Below are 20,179 nucleotides of genomic sequence, written 5' to 3' on the forward strand. Positions count from 1 at the left end.
TGACTGTCTTGTGACCAAAAATTGGGCCCTTATATATCATCACACCAATAGGCCCTGAAACTACACATTGTTCATTGTTTAATTTACAGAAATTACAATTCAAACTTAACTCATTAAATTAACTGAATACATCGAAAAATTGCATCTTTTTAACAGTTTCTTCTACTGCATGAGTTAGGCTAAATTATTTGTTTAAAACATGAAATTAACAAATATCAGTATGCAAACAATACTTCTGACAAAACTGTTAATTACTTTGGAATTAATGATGTGCTGGTTTTGCTAACATGTTTTTGAATAGTGCCAAATAGATACTTTAAGATTACTAGTATTTCATCTTCCAAATGTTTATAATTAGTACATAATTTATATTTGTTTATGCATCAACAATAGAATTTAAGTTACGAAACAATTACTGATTTCACCCTATAATGAAAGTATTAACTAGGAATAGTCAGAATAAATTAGAAAATTAATTACATACATAAAACTAAGCATAAAATTAGATCTGGTGTTAAATTCTTTAAAACTGCCTGTGTCTGTATATGTGCATATGGATGTGTGTGTGTGTCCTTTTTTCCCCCTAAGGTAAGTCTTTCCGCTCCTGGGATTGAGATGACTCCTTACACTCTCTCCCTTAAAACCCACATCCTTTCATCTTTCCCTCTCCTTCCCTCTTTCCTGATGAAGCAACCATGGGTTGCGAAAGCTTGAATATTTGTGTGTGTGTTTGTGTCTCTTTTATTTTATTGTGTCTATCAATCTACCAGCACTTTCTCGTTTGGTAAGTTAAGGCATCTTTGTTTGTTATATATACAATACTATATTATGTTAGATTAGATTATAGTATAGCTTATTGTATTAACTTTTAGAAGCTATCCTGGTGTAATTTGGTACACTGCCATGCTTAAAATGTATTCTATAATGTACTGACACTAGTTTATTTTATTATTGTAAAATGATCTATGGTGAATAAAATTCTTGATTATTGACTATAATATTGCTGTCATCAGCAAAGATAATTTTTTCATCGTAAGTAACACTACTGGGAAAGTCATTGAGGTATAGAAATAGTATTGGTCCTAATATGATACCTTGCAGAACCCTTATAGTAATGTGTGTTGGTTCTGATAAGTGTTTTACTAAATGTTTAGATCTATTTGAAGTATGTGTTATCTCTACTCTTTGTACCAGTATGATTGAAACCAGTCATTAGCTACCCATCTTATCCCTAATGCTTCTAATTTATTTAATAGAATCTTGTGGTTGACTGTTATCAAAGGCCTTAGAAAGATCCAAAAATATGCCCGTGACACACTCATCTTTATCAAGAGCATCAAGTACAACTTTGTGAATTCTGCTATGGCTGACTCTGTATTTTTGCCATTTCGGAAACCAAACTGTGATCCACTTAAAAGTGTATTTATTCAGGTAATTCATTAATCTGTCTTTCACAATTGCTTCTATTATTTTCGAGAATTGTGACAGCAGGAAAATGGGCCAGTAATTTTCTATTTCTTCTGCATTAGTTTTATTGACTTAATTCTCTGTGGTTGGAAGTAACATCATTGTATTTAGTGCAACATTATTTACAAGTGTTATATTTGTTTTGGGGAATTTTTGCTGTAACTTCTCTGCAATACTTGAAGAATGCTCTTTTACGTAGTTTGTTAAGTGTTGTGGATCATTTATTACCTTATCCCCCTCCCTTAGCAATATGTTATTCTGCATTTGTTTGGCTCTCCCCATTTCCTTTGTTATAACAGCCCACACGGTTTTTCCATTACTCTGTGCATTATATATTATTTTGTCGTTAAATGACTTTTTCGCAGCAATCAGCACTTTCCTATAGATCTTTTTGTATCTGTGACAGAAATTTTAAGAATTCTGGATCGTTGCGCATCTTTTTCATGGGACTGAGGTGTTTAAGTGTTTGGGAGAACTTCTCAATACTTGCTATTATCCATCAGTTTTTGCGAGATGTTGATACAGACATGCGTACTTTTGGAAATGCCTTTTCAAAGTTCAGTTTAAATAATGTGGAGAATTTAGAGAATTTCATATTCACATTTGTTTCCTTATACTTCATCCCAGCTTTGTTTTGCTAGTTCTTTTGAAAAATCTTTTATTTTGATTTCTGATAGATGTCGTTTGTAGGCTAGTAGTTTAGGGAATGATTTGATGCCTAATTTTACTGTTGTTATCTGACAGAGATTGTCTGATAGTCCGAGATCTTTTACAGCTACATCACATTTTCCCCTGTCCATACCTGTGGCCACATGGTCAATTACTAATGCAATCATTGTAGTAACCCTTCTTGCACTACTTACAAATAGGGACATGCCAAAACTTTGAAGGATGTTTATGAAGGTGCTGCTGGATTCATTTATGATATTGGTGTTGATGCTAACGTCCCCATACAGAATTATGTTGACCTTTGTACTTGAGATTTTATCTAGAACTTCTGTTAATTTATTGAAAAAAGTGTCCACACTGCCACTGGGAGATATCTGCACACACAAAACGATTAATTTCTTCGTGATATCAAGTTAATTCAATAGCTGATATTTCAAAGTGTTTGTCTTCACTTACTGTACTGAGGTCATGTCTTGATTTGAACTGTGTTCCTTTTCTGGTGTAAATGCATGATCCTCCACCCCTTAAATCAGTTCTGCAGTAAGTGTTTGCCCTTTCATACAATGATGATACTACATGTAGGATTTCTGTGTCTCTACAACAGTGTTCAGCAACACAAACTACTGTGCAGTTCAAAGATTGGAGCTCAACTTCTGATAATTGTATTTTGTTTTTTATTGATTGCATGTTTTGATGGAGGATTGTTAGTCTGTGAAATGTCCAATGTTACTCATTCCAATGGTTTGTTTTTCTTTGTGACATCTGGTATGTGTGATATTTGAAGTGTTAAAATCTGTCTTGTGAGTAATTGTTTCAGTATTTTTTTTAACTGCTGGAGATACTCTTTAGGCAGGGGAACCTGTTGTCTGGATTTATCCAACCTATGACAACAGGTATTTGAATATGTTTGGCCTGAGATCCACCCTCTATACTTTCATGAATCAGCTGTACCAATCTTCCCTTCCCAGTCCTGTTTACGTGTAGGCCATGCCCAGTGAAACCCTATCTGTTGATAGTCCATACGGGCACCAGAGAAACATGAGCAAAGTTGGCTGTCCTAGGAGCCATCCCTAACCCCACATTGATTTGCATCACAGCTCCATCGAGGTGTTGTCAATCATGATGCCGATCATAGCTGATTGATTTGGGGGTGGGGACCAAACAGCGAGGTTGTTGGTCCCATTGGATTAAGGAAGGAAGTCGGCGGTGCCCTCTCAAAGGAACCGCCTTGGCATTTGCCTGAAGTGTGTGTGTGTGTGTGTGTGTGCAAGTGTATACCTAATTTAAATACTGTAACTTTGACACACCTGTAACAGTGGTCACTTGATGTCCAGAGAGGTAGATTATATCAACTGGTTTGCTCAACACTAATTCATCAGCACAAATAAGCAAATCATTAAGCTTACTCTTAAGTCCTCAGAAATTCTAATGCAACAAGGATAACCTACTTTGTGAAGTGGCTGAATTACAACCTTATAGACCCAATTTTTCTGTAAATTTCAGAACAGCTCCAGTCTCAATTGGAGACTGTTTGCTTGGCACCTGTATACAAAGATTTGCTTTCTGGCTGCCTGTTTTCGCGAAGTGAAAGTTATTTTCAATCTGTCTCCGAACATATTTTGTTTCAGACCTCTCCCCCCCCCCCCCCACTCTAAAAAAACTGCATTCTGTCACTGTAACCAATGGTACTTTACCACATATGATAGTGGCTTCTCAAGATATTTGCTATTAGGCAAGACAGTTTTCCCTGCCCTTTCCTGTTGAGATGAAGGCCATACCTGGTATCCTTCCACCTACTGATAAGAGTCAACTGGAACCACACCAATATGAGACCCCATACCTGATCCAAGCATCCATTCCTAAATTTATTCTCCCAACAGATGAGTTTAAATGAGACCAGTTATGGTGCCTTAGAACAGACACATGCCCACCACCAATATGTATTGTTGCTGAAGCTATCTTGAACTAAGAAGAAACCAGTGTTTCCCAAGTAGCAGCTTTCTTTCCATTTACTTGAGTAAATTTATCTGTCGCGAATATGAATAGCACCCTGGCAGTATATGGTTAATAAAGCACATATATTAAGGTTCTATGACCTGTATTTCTTTAGTTAACCTGTTGCATGCCCCAAGGTTCCTGTTCTTAATCGGATGTACAGAACAGATTATTATTTTCTGCTGTCTGTGGTATGAGCAGTAGATACTTCAATGTCTCTGTGTTCCTTAATACCCACTCTTCTACAGTTCCACAGGACACAATCCTAAGCTTGAAAATACATAGTTGAGGACAGCTGCGGAAAAGCTCCCATATGAAAGCTTATGAAACAAGGCTTTCAAAACTTTGCAATAGTCTCCCTACGTAGCCAGGGTGTGTGTGTGTGTGTGTGTGTGTGTGTGACGGAGGGTGGGGACTATGTATTTCTTACCAGTTATTCATAGCTGTGAAATAAAAATCCCTTTACACATAAACTCCTGTCATTACTGACAAAAACTACTTTTAATCAATAAACAAATCCTTTTACTATAAAGTACAGTACATGTAAATATCTCTCTCTCTCTCCCTCTCTCTCTCTCTCCGTCGCGTATTTTCAGAAGTGAGTATTGTTGCGTCAACATTACAACGGAAATACTTACGGCTGCGAGTATAAATTGCGTACCAGGCTCCGACACAATTGCCTGCCTCCCAGTAATCTGTGACATACATATATCAAAGTAGATGAAACACTAAATAACCTGGATACATATATATATAAGCGTTAGTCAATATTCACCTGTAACACAATGCCATACTCCTATTGTGTTTTTGTCTTGAGCGCTATCAAAGATGCGACACACGTTTGTCGTTTTTTTTTTTTTTTTGCTAATGATCGTGTTTAACCAATTGTACGCCAAGATTCAAGTTTTTCTTATTCGAATATTCTCAACAACCCTGACTGAGCTTGACCACGTCTCTTTCATAATTCATGTGTAAAAACTGCGAAACATTACGACACATGTAATTCAAATGTGACATAATATTGACAGACGGTGATTCACATTGAATGTCATCGGAACAGAGATGAAAGTAGCCTCACCTTCAAATGGAAATTTGTCTGTTTTTCCACTGTGTAGTATATCCCATTCGGGCGTGCATCCGGGATAATGGAAGATGGAAGTGTGTTCTAACTGACAAACTCAACACAATGCCACCTCTCTTGGCACAGTTAACGGACGGTAAAAATGAGGATACGATACTTCTGCCACAAAAACTCGAAAGACTGAATCAGAATTCCGCACCGCACAGCAAGGTCGTTATACCGACGTATATACCATAACAGCCTGATCTGTGGTTCAAAATGCTGGAACTTCCGTTTGCCACATATTTATTTTATTTGTTTATGCAGTCATAGACCACTAGTACAGGGGTGTACTATTACACGAACAGAAAAAGGAAAATCCCTTAATGTGAAGTTATGATAAATTGAATACCTTCGATATGAAATTCCCACCACATGATATTATTCCATCATTGGTCCATCTCGTATTTCTTCTCTCTCTCTCTCTCTCTCTCTCTCTCTATCTATCTTTCTTTTTCTTTCTTTTTTTTTAGCGCCAGGCCCAAGAACATTTGTCTTCTTCCAATATGACCCAAGCAATCGAAAAGGTTGGGCAGTACTGACTCAGCCTGACTCAGTACATTGGTATCGGACATGTCAGAAACATTAGAGAAAAACGTTAACAAAAGAAGATAGGGTAGAAAGTCGTCTGTATCCTAATCAAAGGAACTATCCCAGCATTTACACTAACGGCGGTTGTTACGACAATTTAGAATTTATGCTTACCATTGACACATTGGTCACTCAAAGTCTACTATTATTGTCAGACAATATTCATGCCACCCCCACTGTGCAAATTTCGGCTTAAGAATTTTCTCGTCGCGGAATTTTCGCAGCAGCTGTGTATAGACTGCAGTAGCTTAAGAGAAAAACGCGTTTTGCATGCTCCACATTACATTTCTTTTTATTTAACTTGTGCAACCAGACACCCTTCGCCTTGTTTACAAGTCATCTTTAGTGGGTGTTCTGAAACATTGCACGATTTTTTATTTGCATGTAAAGCCGCGTAAACACTGCCACTGGAAACATGTTTCTGTTGGAAACATTGTTTTCTGCGATGTTTCGCAAATGTTTCCGACTTTGTTTCTGGTCTCCGTTTTCGTCCACACTGGCGGCAAACATTTCTCGTTGTGTGTTCACCGTGTTCACGCCGTCTGCAGTGGTCCTTGTATTATTGTGCTCCTTATGTCTGGTGTCGAAGAAACAATAATGATATGTGGTGTTGCATTATTAATGCTAGAAGGTTTACACAAGCAAAATAAAGGCGTCTTCGTCGTTGGTGAAGAAAAACATTCTATAGAGAAACTGGCGGAAATAACTTGCTACGTGAGCTGAGTATGGAAGAAGGCTCTGGCTTCCGTAACTTCACTCGAATCTCATATACCGATTTTGAATATATGGCAAATATGATATCACCATTTGTTTCAAAAATTGATTTCTGGCAACAGGAGATTCATTTCAGAGCCTTGCGTATTTATTTCACTTTTCGAAGCAAGCAATATTTCAAATAGTACCTGAAGTATGTGGAGCTCTGGTGGAACTACTGAAGGATTATGTAAAGGTTGCAAGACACCACGCGTAGGAGGGAGAAAGAGATGTGAATTTTATTTAGATTCTATAAATGAAATGCAAGGAGTGTTGTTCAACATATAAGTGGTTTATTCAGTGAAACTGCATTAAACTGTATATGCAATAATTATTGAAATTTTATCAAATTCATTAAACATTCACTCACAAAATATTCAAATAATGATAAACAAAATTTAAAAAAATTGGTTCGCCAGATACTGTAGAAAGTACCAAAAGAAAAAAGAAAAAACGACAAATAGAATTGAATTGACACCAAGAGCTCACAACAAGTGAATTATATCAGGTGCCTGCCCTGGTATTTGCCTTTTAACATGAGCATTGTATGACTTCATTCTAATTTAACATATAAATAAATTATACGAGATGGGTTGACCTGGTGTAATAAATGAGGAAGGAATAAAAAAAAAGAAAGCTGAACATATGACTTTCTTAAGCGGCAAACGGTGAGTACTGTGCCTTGCGTCTTTATGAGCATCTAACACATTGCAAAGAAATTGAAGAAAGCGAAAGAAGAATGCGCAGCTAGGAAAGCGGGCGTTCTCTGTATTACCATGTTCATAGCGTGGTCGGCGTGGCGGTGGAGTCGGCTGATTGCGTGCGACTGCATCAAGACTCTTCCGGCGACGTAGTTGATTGCGTCTAAGCATGCCCTACGCTGAAAATAGTGACCGAGAACTGCTACTGGAAGTTATCATTACTGGACGACGGTATGCGTCCATCTGCAAGCGCAAACCTACGCGAAACTGCATTAACCAAAGCTCAAAACTGTTCTAACAGTACTACCGTCATCGGACATGTAGTAAATCAAAATGTGATCCTGAGTTAAGCTCTTGATAACGCGCACAGTGAGTGAAGCTCGCCTACTTGGACCTAACAAACTTTGCTCTCTACGCTGTTTGCGAGGAATGCAAAGTGCATCGTCTCATAACAAACGATAAGAGAATCCTTGCGACTAATCGGAAGCAGTTAAGAGTGAACTCCTGCCTCCTCAGAAGCACTATACGGAATGCCCAGTACCAGTGCGCTCCTCGCCGCACCGCCCCCCCCCCCCCCCCCCCCAGCGTCTTGTCACTGCCCTTACGCAAATTACGTAGCTCGTACTATTTTTCAAAGCGAACATTAGGTCCTTGCCGATGAAGAAGTCCCTTACAAAATTTCCTCCCTCCTTGCCGTCGCATTCCGCGAGGAAAAGGGAGCGATACTCTGTGTGAGACAGAGTATACAAATAAACCAAGACTTCTCCCTTTGAGTATTGCCGCTACGTTCCCAGGTGTTCTGCTCGCTGGAAACGGCCAAAATTCCCCTTCCACTTGAGATTCTTGGACACCCAAGTCGTGCTGTTGCTATTCAACTTGTCGCTCTGTCCGCGTTACTTAGAATCGTGGCAAAGCTGTTTTTCGCTCTACGTTTATAGTTTCCGCTGCCTTGGGGACACGTGCAAATGCCCACGGCATCCCTTGGCAGCGTGTTGATGTATGCAGCATCTTCGCCTGTCGCTAATCCTCTGGGGGCCTGCCCTCTGTTAAGCGTGCCGACATAGGAGCGCGACCGGCGCTCTCCCGTAGGCACTGCCTGTTTCCACCGGTCGCTGGGCTTCCCGGCTAGGAACGCATCAGAAGAATTCCTTTCATGCACAAAGTGAACCAAGTTTGCAAAGAGAAGAATCATAGCCCTTTACCGACGCTTAATGGCACAATAATTCACCTCCATCACACTTCATATATTGCAATAAACTAATGACTGATTTTAAAGGCAATTCTCTTCTTTAATTATAAACATGAAAAGTTTGATGCTTTTCAAGGTAAGTAAATGAAAAACATCGTTAAATAAGAATCTTTTCGAAATGTTATTATTTGTCAATTACATTACATATCTCATCAAACACAACTTCTTCAGTTATGTTATCACTGTCTCCATAGTTCGTAAATGTAACAGGGGAAATATTACTTGGTAATGATGTCCCTGCAACATTCTTACCCACTGTCGACTGCTGACTTTCCAAATATGCTACATGCTGTTTCATTAACACTTCATTAAGCAAAGGCATTGTTTTTGCTCTTTCTAACTCTGGTAATTTCCGTGACAGTGATGCCACATACCGCCCATATGTACTACATTCCTCGTTCTTGTTCTCTTCTTGTTTTTGCAGCACTTTAGTTAATACTTGAGATGCAATCTTGTAGGGTTGTTGCATTTTTTTTTCTCCCATCCTTCCAATTTTTCGTGATGGAGGACTGGAAGGTCAAGCCGCAACCTCTTCATCTTCATTTATGCCCTCTGGCGAATGTACGAAAACCTGAAATCAAATTTATTTCTTTCAGATACCTACGACTGGCGTGAAACTGGCATGTTTGTTCTCACAGATTCTTCAGTTCCCCCACTGTGTCACAGCAATTGATGGGAAACATATCGTGCTACAGTGCCCTCGCTAGTGGAAGTGAATATTATAATTATAAAGGTTCATTCAGCATTGTGCTGCTTGCTGTCGTCGATGTTAGCTACAACTTTTTGTACGCAGATATCGGTTGCCAAGGCAGAATATCAGAAGGTGGTGTGTTCAAAAACGCGAGCATTAGCGAGTTAATAACAAAAAGAAACTTAACTTGCCACAAGCTGAATGATTATCAGGTGGCACAAGGCCCTACCATATGTTTTTGTAGCGGACGATGCTGTTCCCTTACAGGAAAACACGAAACCCTACCTGGGAAAACATGTTAAAGGTTCAGAAGAGAGAGTTTTTAATTAAAGGCTTTCTAGGGCCAGAATGGTTGTTGAGAACACTTTCGGCAGTATGGCTTCAGTTTTTCGTGTGTTTAGAAAACTATGTTGCCGCAGCCGGATAAGGCAAAAACTGTCACACTTACAGCTATGTGTCTCCACAATGCTGAGGAAAGGAACCAGTACACCCCACATGGAAGCTTCGATTCCTACGATTTACAAACAGGTGAGATGATTCCAGGCACCTGGAGACGAGATGACACTGCATCAGCATCAGTTTTCACTGCAGAACAGAATATATCAAGGAAAGCTGCTTCCACGAATAAACAAATCCAAGACGAGTTTGATAACTATTTTTTAAGCACAAAAGGAAGTGTACCATGGCAAAATAACCATGGGTGATTGTCACTGTATACCATAAAATACAAATAAAGACAAACAAGCATAATTTTAGTACCTCATTTTCCACAGTATCTGTTTTCTCCTTCGGCTCTTGAACATCGTCGAAGAACTGCAGCAGCCAATGGTCTGCTGCAAATAATTTCTTTTCTGACGCCTGTAAGCAACCACGAGCGATCGTATTTTTTTTTTCTCTCTCTACACTTCCCTTGTGCGTGCCAAAAGCTGTTGCAATTTTTGCAAGTACATCGTGTTTTTTAACAGTGTTTTTGTATTCCTTGCTCCGGACATTCCATAAGCAATCCTTCCCCTGCTACATGGCAATTAAATCAACAATCTGCTGCCTTGACCACGCCATTATTTTAGAAAAATAACAGTTGACAACACGTACACACACGCGCTAGCGCCGTGAAGCGGTGACAAGTGGTAGCTAGCGTGAAACATGTTTCCTTTGATCTGTACCGACACTGCTACGGATAGATGTTTCTGTGTTTCGAAACATGTTTCCAAACATCAATCCTAGCTGGAAACATGTTTTGAAAACATGTTTTAGGCTCAGTGTGCACGCGGCTTAAGGTTATAGGTTTAAAACAATTAGCTGACGTTTTTTATAATAAAATGGAAAGGTACCAACAGATGAGAGTCTAATTCAATATTTGTAAGTTAGACAGCTTTGTCTCATTTGGTAAACTGGTTAAAGACTTATAGTTTTACTTGTGGTCAATCTGATTGCGAAATATAGCACTGTTACTGCCATTTCCTGTGTCTATAGTGTCATGCATTTCTGTAAGTGTTTCCTTGAGTAGTTGCCAGTGGGCTCACGCTCACATGCAGAGCTGAAATCGCTTATCAATAGCGCCTTCTCCAGCTTCTGGCTGTCAGCTGTATAAGCAATAGTAGCAAGCAACCAGATGCTACCAGGCAATTTTTTTCTGGCGCACCCAAGGTGCCACATTTGCACAGGCACAGAGCAGTCTGAGTTGTAGTAGGCTGTGGCTGTAGTGAGGGTAGTCTCCACGTGACACATGTTTACACTTCGTCATTTTGCTGTTTTTTCTTCCTTTGTAGTTCTCACATCAAATGAAAACAAAATGGATTACTGTGGCTGGCAGCTATCAAGGGAATTAAAACAAACCCAGCTAGCACTCAAGCTTATTTCAAGGTGGATATTGAGTTTAGGTTCAGTTGAAAATTCAAGATTGAAAAATCAACCTGTTACACAGCTTATTTCAAGGTGGATATTGAGTTTAGGTTCAGTTGAAAATTCAAGATTGAAAAATCAACCTGTTACTCAGTTTACATCAAGCTGTAAAAATTTAGCTTGAATTAAAATAATTTTCCCAAGCTTGAAATAAACTGTAATTTCCCTGGAAGGCTGTTCAGCAGATGCGCGCGCAGCATAGCTTCCATAGATGTCCACAGGAAGCGCCACAAGCGTTTACAAGCCTTGCACTGACTCTGCTAGGTTTACGGCCATTTTACTTTTGTGACGCGCGTTAATGATTGTTGACTGTTGTGAAGTTTGTTTTATACTGGAAAATAGTTCGGAAAGTGTGTGGCGTCCCCTGCCTTACTGCTACACTGGGTCTGCAGAAGATATATAGTGTATTACAGGTATGTTGGTGCATTTTTCTCTAGTGGTACATTAATATTACAAATGTTAAATATTATTACATAACGTAAAGAAATATCATATTCTTTTATGTAGAAAAATTGAGCATGGATGAAAGTGAAATGGATTACCAGCTAAGAATACATATTACAAGTTGTTCAGCACCAATAAATTAAAACTTAATGTTATTTTACCTTTTTAAAATCTCGCCTGTTTATATATATCGCCCTATTACATTTGTTTACTTGTAAGTACTCACGTGTGTCACACCATGAATGAATAATCGCGAAGTGTGAAAAGTGTCTTTGTGAATACAAATAGTAATGACATGGTGAATGGGAAAAAGTGCTCAAGAACCAGTCACTACGTAGGTGTCAGTCTTTTTTATTTATGTAGCTTTGACTGCTCTTCATCTGCTCTTAATTTTGTTGTTCCCTAGGTGAAATAATACTGCAAGGCCTACAGGTACTTTTTAATTTTATTGTTATTTGTAATGTGGCTGAAATCTAAAAAAAAGGCAATACTAAAATATGACAAGGAGAACATTTTTTGTTCTTTTACATTTCAGTTCCACTGAACTGGTAATTTCTTAAATTCATTTCGATTTCATCTTTTATTTCATTTTGATTCAGTTTTACTCACCAAAAAATAATTGTGGATAGAATAAAATGTCTACATTTTTCTAAACCGTAGTTTCCTTATAAGCTTACAGTATGAGGTGTATATTATTTCAAGTAATTGTTTCTTTATAATTCAGTTTAAATGGCCCTGAAACTGTTAGAAATAGTGACATGTGGCTTCTTCATGAAGTCATCGCAAAATTACCCAAATATCATCTTTACTTTAAAAATTTCAAACAAAAAGTTATTTCAAATTACTTTAAAAACTCTTTGGAATGAAGTCACCAGAAGCAGCTGCTTACTCAGTGACGTTTATACTCGTTAATGATTTTTACTGCATCAGTGAGTTTGAAGTTATTTTGCTAATCTGGGGCATAAATTATATTTAGGTTGATCAGTTTAACCTTTTTACATTTTTTATGTTTAGGTATGGCTAACATTTTCTTTTACCTTTTACAGGATCATTATACCGGCAGAAGTCAGCAATATTTGATCCTGCTCTGGTCTGTGTGCTGGGGCCGGAGGGGCTTCAGAATAATTAAATTTTAAAATAAAACAATTTTAAACACTTTGAAAATAAAAAAATTTAAACATACATGTCTTGATAATTTTTTCACACCATTTCCATTCTGGTATTTATTTAATTAATTAGGTTCAATAAATTCAGATTAATAATTATGTAGCTTAAAACAAGCTGTAAGTACCAGGCTGTATTCCACATGTGTAGATACAGCTGGAGCCAAACTTGATAAGTCAAGCTTGAAATATAGCTTGAACTCTGCCAACTTTGATGTTTGTTTCAAGCTTGAATCCAACTAACAGGCCTGAATATTCCAGCTTTGACCAAGCTTATATACCTGAACTTTACATCTGGAAACAAGTTTGAAATCAGCTTACTGCGCTATCTGGGAATTCACATAATCACAGAGCGCTAAAATAGGTTATTAATTTCAGTTTCCTGATTTTATTTTATTTTCACGTTATTAGTAATCAAGCATCTATTGTCTTGCATGAATGATGTTACTTTCTTGGTTTATTAAAGAAATTTGGTTTTAATTAATATTTCCCATAGGAGCAGTCACTTTATTTGAAATGACATGTTTCATTCCACATGATTGGCTAGTTTGAATTGTTCACTCAGTAACAAGTGCACATCTTCGTTTTCAGGCACATATGGCATTATGTCATAGTAAAGAACCAGACAAGAGGTAACTCAGTCCCAATACTCCAAGGAAACTGACATCTCGAAAACCACACTGAAAAGTTTAATACCAGGTACTTCACTGTGAATGTGGATGAGCGACTATGCACTTTAAATTCAGTTATGCGTTTTGTATGGTTTACGAAATCCTGATGACTTTGGAGTATTCTCTGACGTCCTGTTCCTTTTATGATGTAATGTAAGATCTCTTAAAGCTATGTAAGTACAAATGTTTGTAAATGTTCAATTGAAGATGACTAAGCAGGCAAATTTGGTCAGTAATGTTGAGTAAAATGTTATATATTGACAGCTTTAGCAAAATTTTAAAAATCTGTCCTCTGTGAAACACAATGTTTTTCGATCACAAGACATGTTTCAACGCTCTCTGGTACCTACTCTAAGCTTCACGTTATTTCTTAATGTGTGTTGTTTATATCTTAAATTTGCAGAATACAATTCTTTCGTAAAATTCAGATTGACAACACACCATGTTTTAGCATTGTAACTCCCAACATTGGTTTATATTTACTCCTAGAGCAGAATAGAAACTGTCAATTGCACACTTGCCTGTCTTTAGACAACTATGTTGATTTTTATATGATTTAAAATAGTCATGAAATTACTAATTGTCCTTAGTTCTTCTTTGGTCATTTAGTGGCAGGTTCTTTCCAGACTTTGTTCTGTGTATGAGATAATTTTTTGTAAGGTTAGGAGGCGACTTTAATTATTTATTCTGTTTTCATATGTTTCTCTTTTGTAGTAGGTTTGTGATTATTTTTTCTTAAATATTCTCCAATAGTTGAGTGGAGTATCCCATTTTTCCATCCTCTGATATGTTTTATATACTGGATGTCAAATGTTCTGCTGATTTGTCTTCCATATTGTGTTATTTATTTATTTATTTTGATCCTTTGAATCACACATTGTACAGAAATGCACATCATGATATAGGACAGGTCATTTGATACATATTAGGCATTTATAAGAAGAGGCACATGTCACTGAATCTATAAAATGATTATATATTTATGTAATGTACTTAGGTCTTATATTTACTCTGTACCAGAATTTAGCACTTATACCAATAAAACTTACATTCAGTTATGTTACATAAGGTTTGGGATCCATTATCTGATGTTGTTGTTGAGCAGTTCCTTATAGCAGTTGCTTAAAGCAGGTTCTTTTCAAGGAATTCCTGTATGCTGTAGAGGCAGTGTTTAATTAGGAGTGACCGTGGTTTTACTTTAAAATCCTTCACTTGAGTAATGTTCTTCACTGCCATTGGGAGATGACTGTAGAGTTTTATTCCCATATATTTGACACCTTTCCTTATAGTTTTGTTGAATGGGGAATTACTCATAAAGAGTTCTTTGACCTTGTATCATGTTGGTGCCAGTCTGAATTTATATCTAAGTTGCAAATATATTTCTTGGTGAAACATAGTAGGTCCAGTATATACTGATGTGGGAGGGGTAATATGTTCAGATTCTGGAACAGTGGTTTACAAGATTCTTTCTGCTGTTTGAATAATATTATTCTAACTACTTTTTTTAGTTTAAACTGTCTCACTGCTCCTGTATTGTGGCCCCAAAAGATAATTCCATAGCTTAATACAGAGTGGAAAAGAGCATAGTACATTGATGTGAGGGTACTGGTATTAACAATATTCTTTATTTGTCTAATCATGAAACATACTTTACTCAATTTGGTACAGGTTATATCAATATGACTTTTCCATGTAAGTGTATGAATAATGGTAACCCCCAAAAATTTGGTTTCCTTTACATAGTTGATTTTATCATCATTCAGTGATATATTTGGTACTGGTGGGTTTTTATTTTTGACTTTGTGGAAAGTAATACCTACCAGCTGTCTTTTTTATATCTAGGAGTAGTCTGTTTGAATTAAGCCATGAGTTTAGTTGTGCTGTGCTCCTGTTTATTGCATCTTGAAGATGTTAATTTGAGTCAGATATCATTATTGTGGTATCATCAGCAAAGAGGAAGGTTCTGTTATTGTGTAAATTTAAGGGGAGGTCATTTACATAAAATAAGAATAATAAGGGTCCCAACAAGGAGCCTTGTGGAACTACATGTTATGTGATTTCGGTAGATGACTGTACAGTATCAGCAATTACTGGTCGATTGGTTACATTCTTATGGACACATTGGTTTCTGTCTTTGAGTTAGCTTTTAAACCAGTCATGGCCAATGCCCCTTATTCCATGGGAATAAATTTTTTGCAGCAGTATATTGTGATTGACCATATCAAATGCCTTTGTTAGGTCAAGAAAAATGCCTGTGGCTGGAAGCTTCTTGTCTACTAGTGTTAAGGTGTAATCTAGGAGCTGCTGTATTGCATCCGTTGTGGTTTTTCCTCCTTGGAAACCAAACTGAGCAGGTGATATGGCATTTCTTTTTTTTTTCAGAAATGAATTTAGTCTGTCTGTCATAGTATATACAAATATTTTGCTGAATACTGAGAGTACTACTATTGGCCTGTAATTGCTGATATCATCTTTACTTCCTTTTTTATGAATAGGTATGATTTTTGTGGTCTTGAGTTTATTAGGAAATATGCCATAGGGGAATGAAGAGTTTATTATATGGGACAGTGGTTTACTTATGAGGTTGCTGCAGTTATGGAGAAGGAAGCAGGGGATCTGATCTTGTCCTGCAGATGACTTTTTCTTAATTTTTGTATGAATATTTTTTCTATTTTTGCCTCTGTTGAGGGTAATAAGAATAGTGTGTCGGTGCAGTTGTTTTGTTCTAAGTTTGAGAGATGATTATTTTTAAGGTGGTCTGTGAGACTTTCAACACTTTTAATACGAGTTAAATTCATCTACTATTTCTCATTCGTTTGTGATTGATTTCCCATTTATTTTTAGGTTCATATTACTTGTCAGCTGTTGATTTCTGCCACTGTGTGTATTAATGATTTTCCACATGCATTTACTTTTGTTACCTGATAATTTGAGCAAGTTATCATTTTGCAGATTTTTGGCTGCATTAACTACATTTCTAAAGATTTTTTTATATTTGGTAAAATAACTCTTAAATTCTTAAGTATTGCTGAGGTTGAAGAGATCTCTTTTTCTTTTTGCTGAGGTGATAATACCTGGGGTTATCCACTTGGGGATTTACTGTTATTTGAAATATTTTTTGTTTTTAAGGGAAGTGGTAGTTGAAATAATAACTAAAAGTATTTAGAAAAGTCTCCAATTTGTTATCTACATTTCGAGACTGATATATATCCTGCTATTTTTCTGTTTTCATGTGGGACAGAAAGGTGTAGATATTGTTTTAACAGAAATTTCTAATTTGTGTTGTAAACTTGCATTGTAATTGATATATTCTTGCTTTCTTTTAGTTGTCTATGTCTTCTATTATTTGTGGAATGTATTTTTGAACTGAATTGTCTGTTTTGAATGCTATGTGCGTGCCTTCTCTTTTTAAAATGTTTGTTGGTTTATGTGTGAGTTTGTGTTGAGTTTGTCAACTGAGAAAACGCTACTTGGCTTATAGATAATGAATAAGACGCTGATCTGTAAGATGGTTTCCATTTTATTACAAAAACTTCAATGAACTGTTTTAAATCTATAACTCAAATGTGCAAAAAAAATCATGTAATATTTCACGACACTCACTGAAGATGCCTTGTAAATAAGACGATCCGCAGATGTGTGCACAAGTTAAATAAAAAATTTAATGTGCAGCATGCAAAAGGCGGTTTTCTTTTTAAACTACTGCAATTTGTAATGGGTTTAGTCTTCAACTTATTATATAAATTCTTGATAAAGTGGAAAAATGTTCTTAACACATTGAGCAAGGGGCTGATTTTATTCAGCTTACCATTGAGGCGGCAATTCTGCATGCTGAAGATAAACTGATGTGTGTATTTGAGTGAAATGGAAAATCATGACACCACAAATAGTGGCTGATCGGAAACCAAAAATTGTTACTGAGTATAATAAGCGAAAAACGTCTATTCACGTTTTTGATCAGATGAGTGCATATAGCATTCTGTTAAGAAAGACATTAAAATGGTACCGAAAGTTGGCATTCAATCCCTTTTTGAACACTGTTGTTGTGAATGCATTATATATATGTCAAGAGACATCAGGTCGGAAAGTGTCAATCAAAACAATGTTCAAATGTGTGTGAAATCTTATGGGACTTAACTGTTAAGGCCATCAGTCCCTAAGCTTACACACTACTTAACCTAAATTATCCTAAGAACAAACACACACATCCATGCCTGAGGGGACTCGAACCTCCGCTGGGACCAGCTGCAAAGTCCATGACTGCAGCGCCCTAGACCGCTCAGCTAATCCCGCGCGGCAAGTGTCAATCATTATGCTTCAGAAACAGATGCAAGATGTGCTCATACCCCAATCACATTAATAAACTATGATCACTATCGATATAGGAAGAAGTAAACGTCGGTTGCACAAGAAGAAAAGAAATGTGCATAATGTGTGTAGATATTGATCTGAATGTTACAATACGAACAGAAAAAACATTCAGGTAAAATGTAGCTAGAAAATGAAAGAAGCAGGTTTGTAATAAGTGATAATCTAAACTCTATCTTTCCACTGAACATTTTATTAAACTGATGTCATCCAGATGAAAAGTACACTGTCAGTCTGCACAGGCTGGCTTCATCCAAACGACGGCAGTGACACTGCTTTGTTAGCTGCTGCAACTGTTGTTGTTGTGGTCTTCAGTCCTGAGACTGGTTTGATGCTACTCTATCCTGTGTAAGCTTCTTCATGTCCCAGTACCCACTGCAACCTACATCCTTCTGAATCTGCTTAGTGTATTCATCTCTTGGTCTCCCCCTACGATTTTTACCCTCCACGCTGCCCTCCAATACTAAATTGGTGATCCCTTGATGCCTCAGAACATGTCCTACCAACCGATCCCTTCTTCTGGTCAAGTTGTGCCACAAACTCCTCTTATCCCCAATCCTATTCAGTATCTCCTCATTAGTTATGTGATCTACCCATCTAATCTTCAGCATTCTTCTGTAGCACCACATTTCGAAAGCTTCTATTCTCTTCTTGTCCAAACTATTTACCGTCCATGTTTCACTTCCATACATGGCTACACTCCATACAAATACTTTCAGAAATGACTTCCTGACACTTAAATCTATACTCGATGTTAACAAATTTCTCTTCTTCAGAAACGATTTCCTTGCCATTGCCAGTCTACATTTTATATCCTCTCTACTTCGACCATCATCAGTTATTTTGCTCCCCAAATAGCAAAACTCCTTTACTACTTTAAGTGTCTCATTTCCTAATCTAATACCCTCAACGTCACCCGACTTAATTCGACTACATTCCATTATTCTCGTTTTGCTTTTGTTGATGTTCATCTTATATCCTCCCTTCAAGACACCATCCATTCCGTTCAACTGCTCTTCCAAGTCCTTTGCTGTCTCTGACAGAATTACAATGTCATCGGCGAACCTCAAAGTTTTTATTTCTTCTCCATGGATTTTAATACCTACTCCCAATTTTTCTTTTGTTTCCTTTACTGCTTGCTCAATATACAGATTGAATAACATCGGGGAGAGGCTACAACCCTGTCTTACTCCCTTCCCAACCACTGCTTCCCTTTCATGTCCCTCGGCTCTTATAACTGCCATCTGGTTTCTGTACAAATTGTAAATAGCCTTTCGCTCCCTGTATTTTACCCCTGCCACCTTTAGAATTTGAAAGAGAGTATTCCAGTCAACATTGTCAAAAGCTTTCTCTAAGTCCACAAATGCTAGAAACGTAGGTTTGCCTTTCCTTAATCTTTCTTCTCAGATAAGTTGTAAGGTCAGTATTGCCTCACGTGTTCCAGTATTTCTACGGAATCCAAACTGATCTTCCCCGAAGTCGGCTTCTACTAGTTTTTCCATTCGTCTGTAAAGAATTCGTGTTAGTATTTTGCAGCTGTGGCTTATTAAACTGATAGTTCGGTAATTCTCACATCTGTCAACACCTGCTTTCTTTGGGATTGGAATTATTATATTCTTCTTGAAGTCTGAGGGTATTTCGCCTGTTTCATACATCTTGCTCACCAGATGGTAGAGTTTTGTCAGGACTGGCTCTCCCAAGGCCGTCAGTAGTTCCAATGGAATGTTGTCTACTCCGGGGGCCTTGTTTCGACTCAGGTCTTTCAGTGCTCTGTCAAACTCTTCACGCAGTATCGTATCTCCCATTTCATCTTCATCTACATCCTCCTCTGCTGCAACTATGATTCAAAAAATGAAATTAAATGTTTGTGTTGCATTGATGGTTAGAGTGCCCACCTGGGGAAGTTCAGCAGCTGATTTAGAATTCTTTTGAGCTTACGTCACTTTGGGTGATGACAATGATGAAATGATGATGAAGACAAAACAAAACCCAGTTCCCAAGCAGAGAAAATCTCCGACCTGGTCAGGAATCGAACCCACGCCCACTGCATGGTAGTCAGATGGGCTGACCACGAAGTAAGAAGCCAGACGACTGAAATAAACTCATGCTGCAGCTTTCATCTTTTGCATGTCATTGTAGAAGTTGGCAGAGAAACATCTAAGCAAAAATCTATTCAGTTTTCACATTCACTTTCAAGTGTAAAAGCAGGCCTATCCTCGTTCAAAACAATTGTCATCTAATTTCATTGCATAATTACTGGAGAAATAGGTTATTTGTGAGAAATTTCGGACACTTACAAAACTATATGGCAATATCGAGTGCCATTATCGACGCTGGTCGACATATCGGCTGCAGCAACAGATGTAATTATTCATCTGTTGCCTGAATTAATGAC

General features: G+C 37.5%; 1 protein-coding gene across 5 annotated transcripts in view; it reads right to left on the reverse strand.

Moving 5' to 3' along the window:
* Positions 1–5,621, reverse strand: part of LOC126236033 (succinate dehydrogenase cytochrome b560 subunit, mitochondrial) — an 86,874-nt gene extending 81,253 nt beyond the window's left edge. Inside the window, exons 1-3 of one of the 5 annotated variants that reach the window (XM_049945059.1) lie at positions 5,210–5,465; positions 4,907–5,109; positions 4,770–4,826 (exon numbers count right to left, since the gene is read on the reverse strand). In XM_049945059.1, coding sequence (XP_049801016.1) covers positions 4,770–4,826; positions 4,907–4,923 — 74 coding nt within the window. In that variant the 5' untranslated portion in view covers positions 4,924–5,109; positions 5,210–5,465. Of the gene's footprint in view, positions 1–4,769; positions 4,827–4,906; positions 5,110–5,209; positions 5,466–5,603 lie in introns of those variants that run through there. The other 4 variants (XM_049945062.1, XM_049945065.1, XM_049945064.1 and 1 more) reach the window with 4 other exon arrangements.
* Between the last annotated feature and the right edge of the window lie 14,558 nt (positions 5,622–20,179).

Source organism: Schistocerca nitens, chromosome 2 (genome assembly GCF_023898315.1).
Source record: "Schistocerca nitens isolate TAMUIC-IGC-003100 chromosome 2, iqSchNite1.1, whole genome shotgun sequence".
NCBI classification, from domain to species: Eukaryota; Metazoa; Arthropoda; class Insecta; order Orthoptera; family Acrididae; genus Schistocerca; species Schistocerca nitens.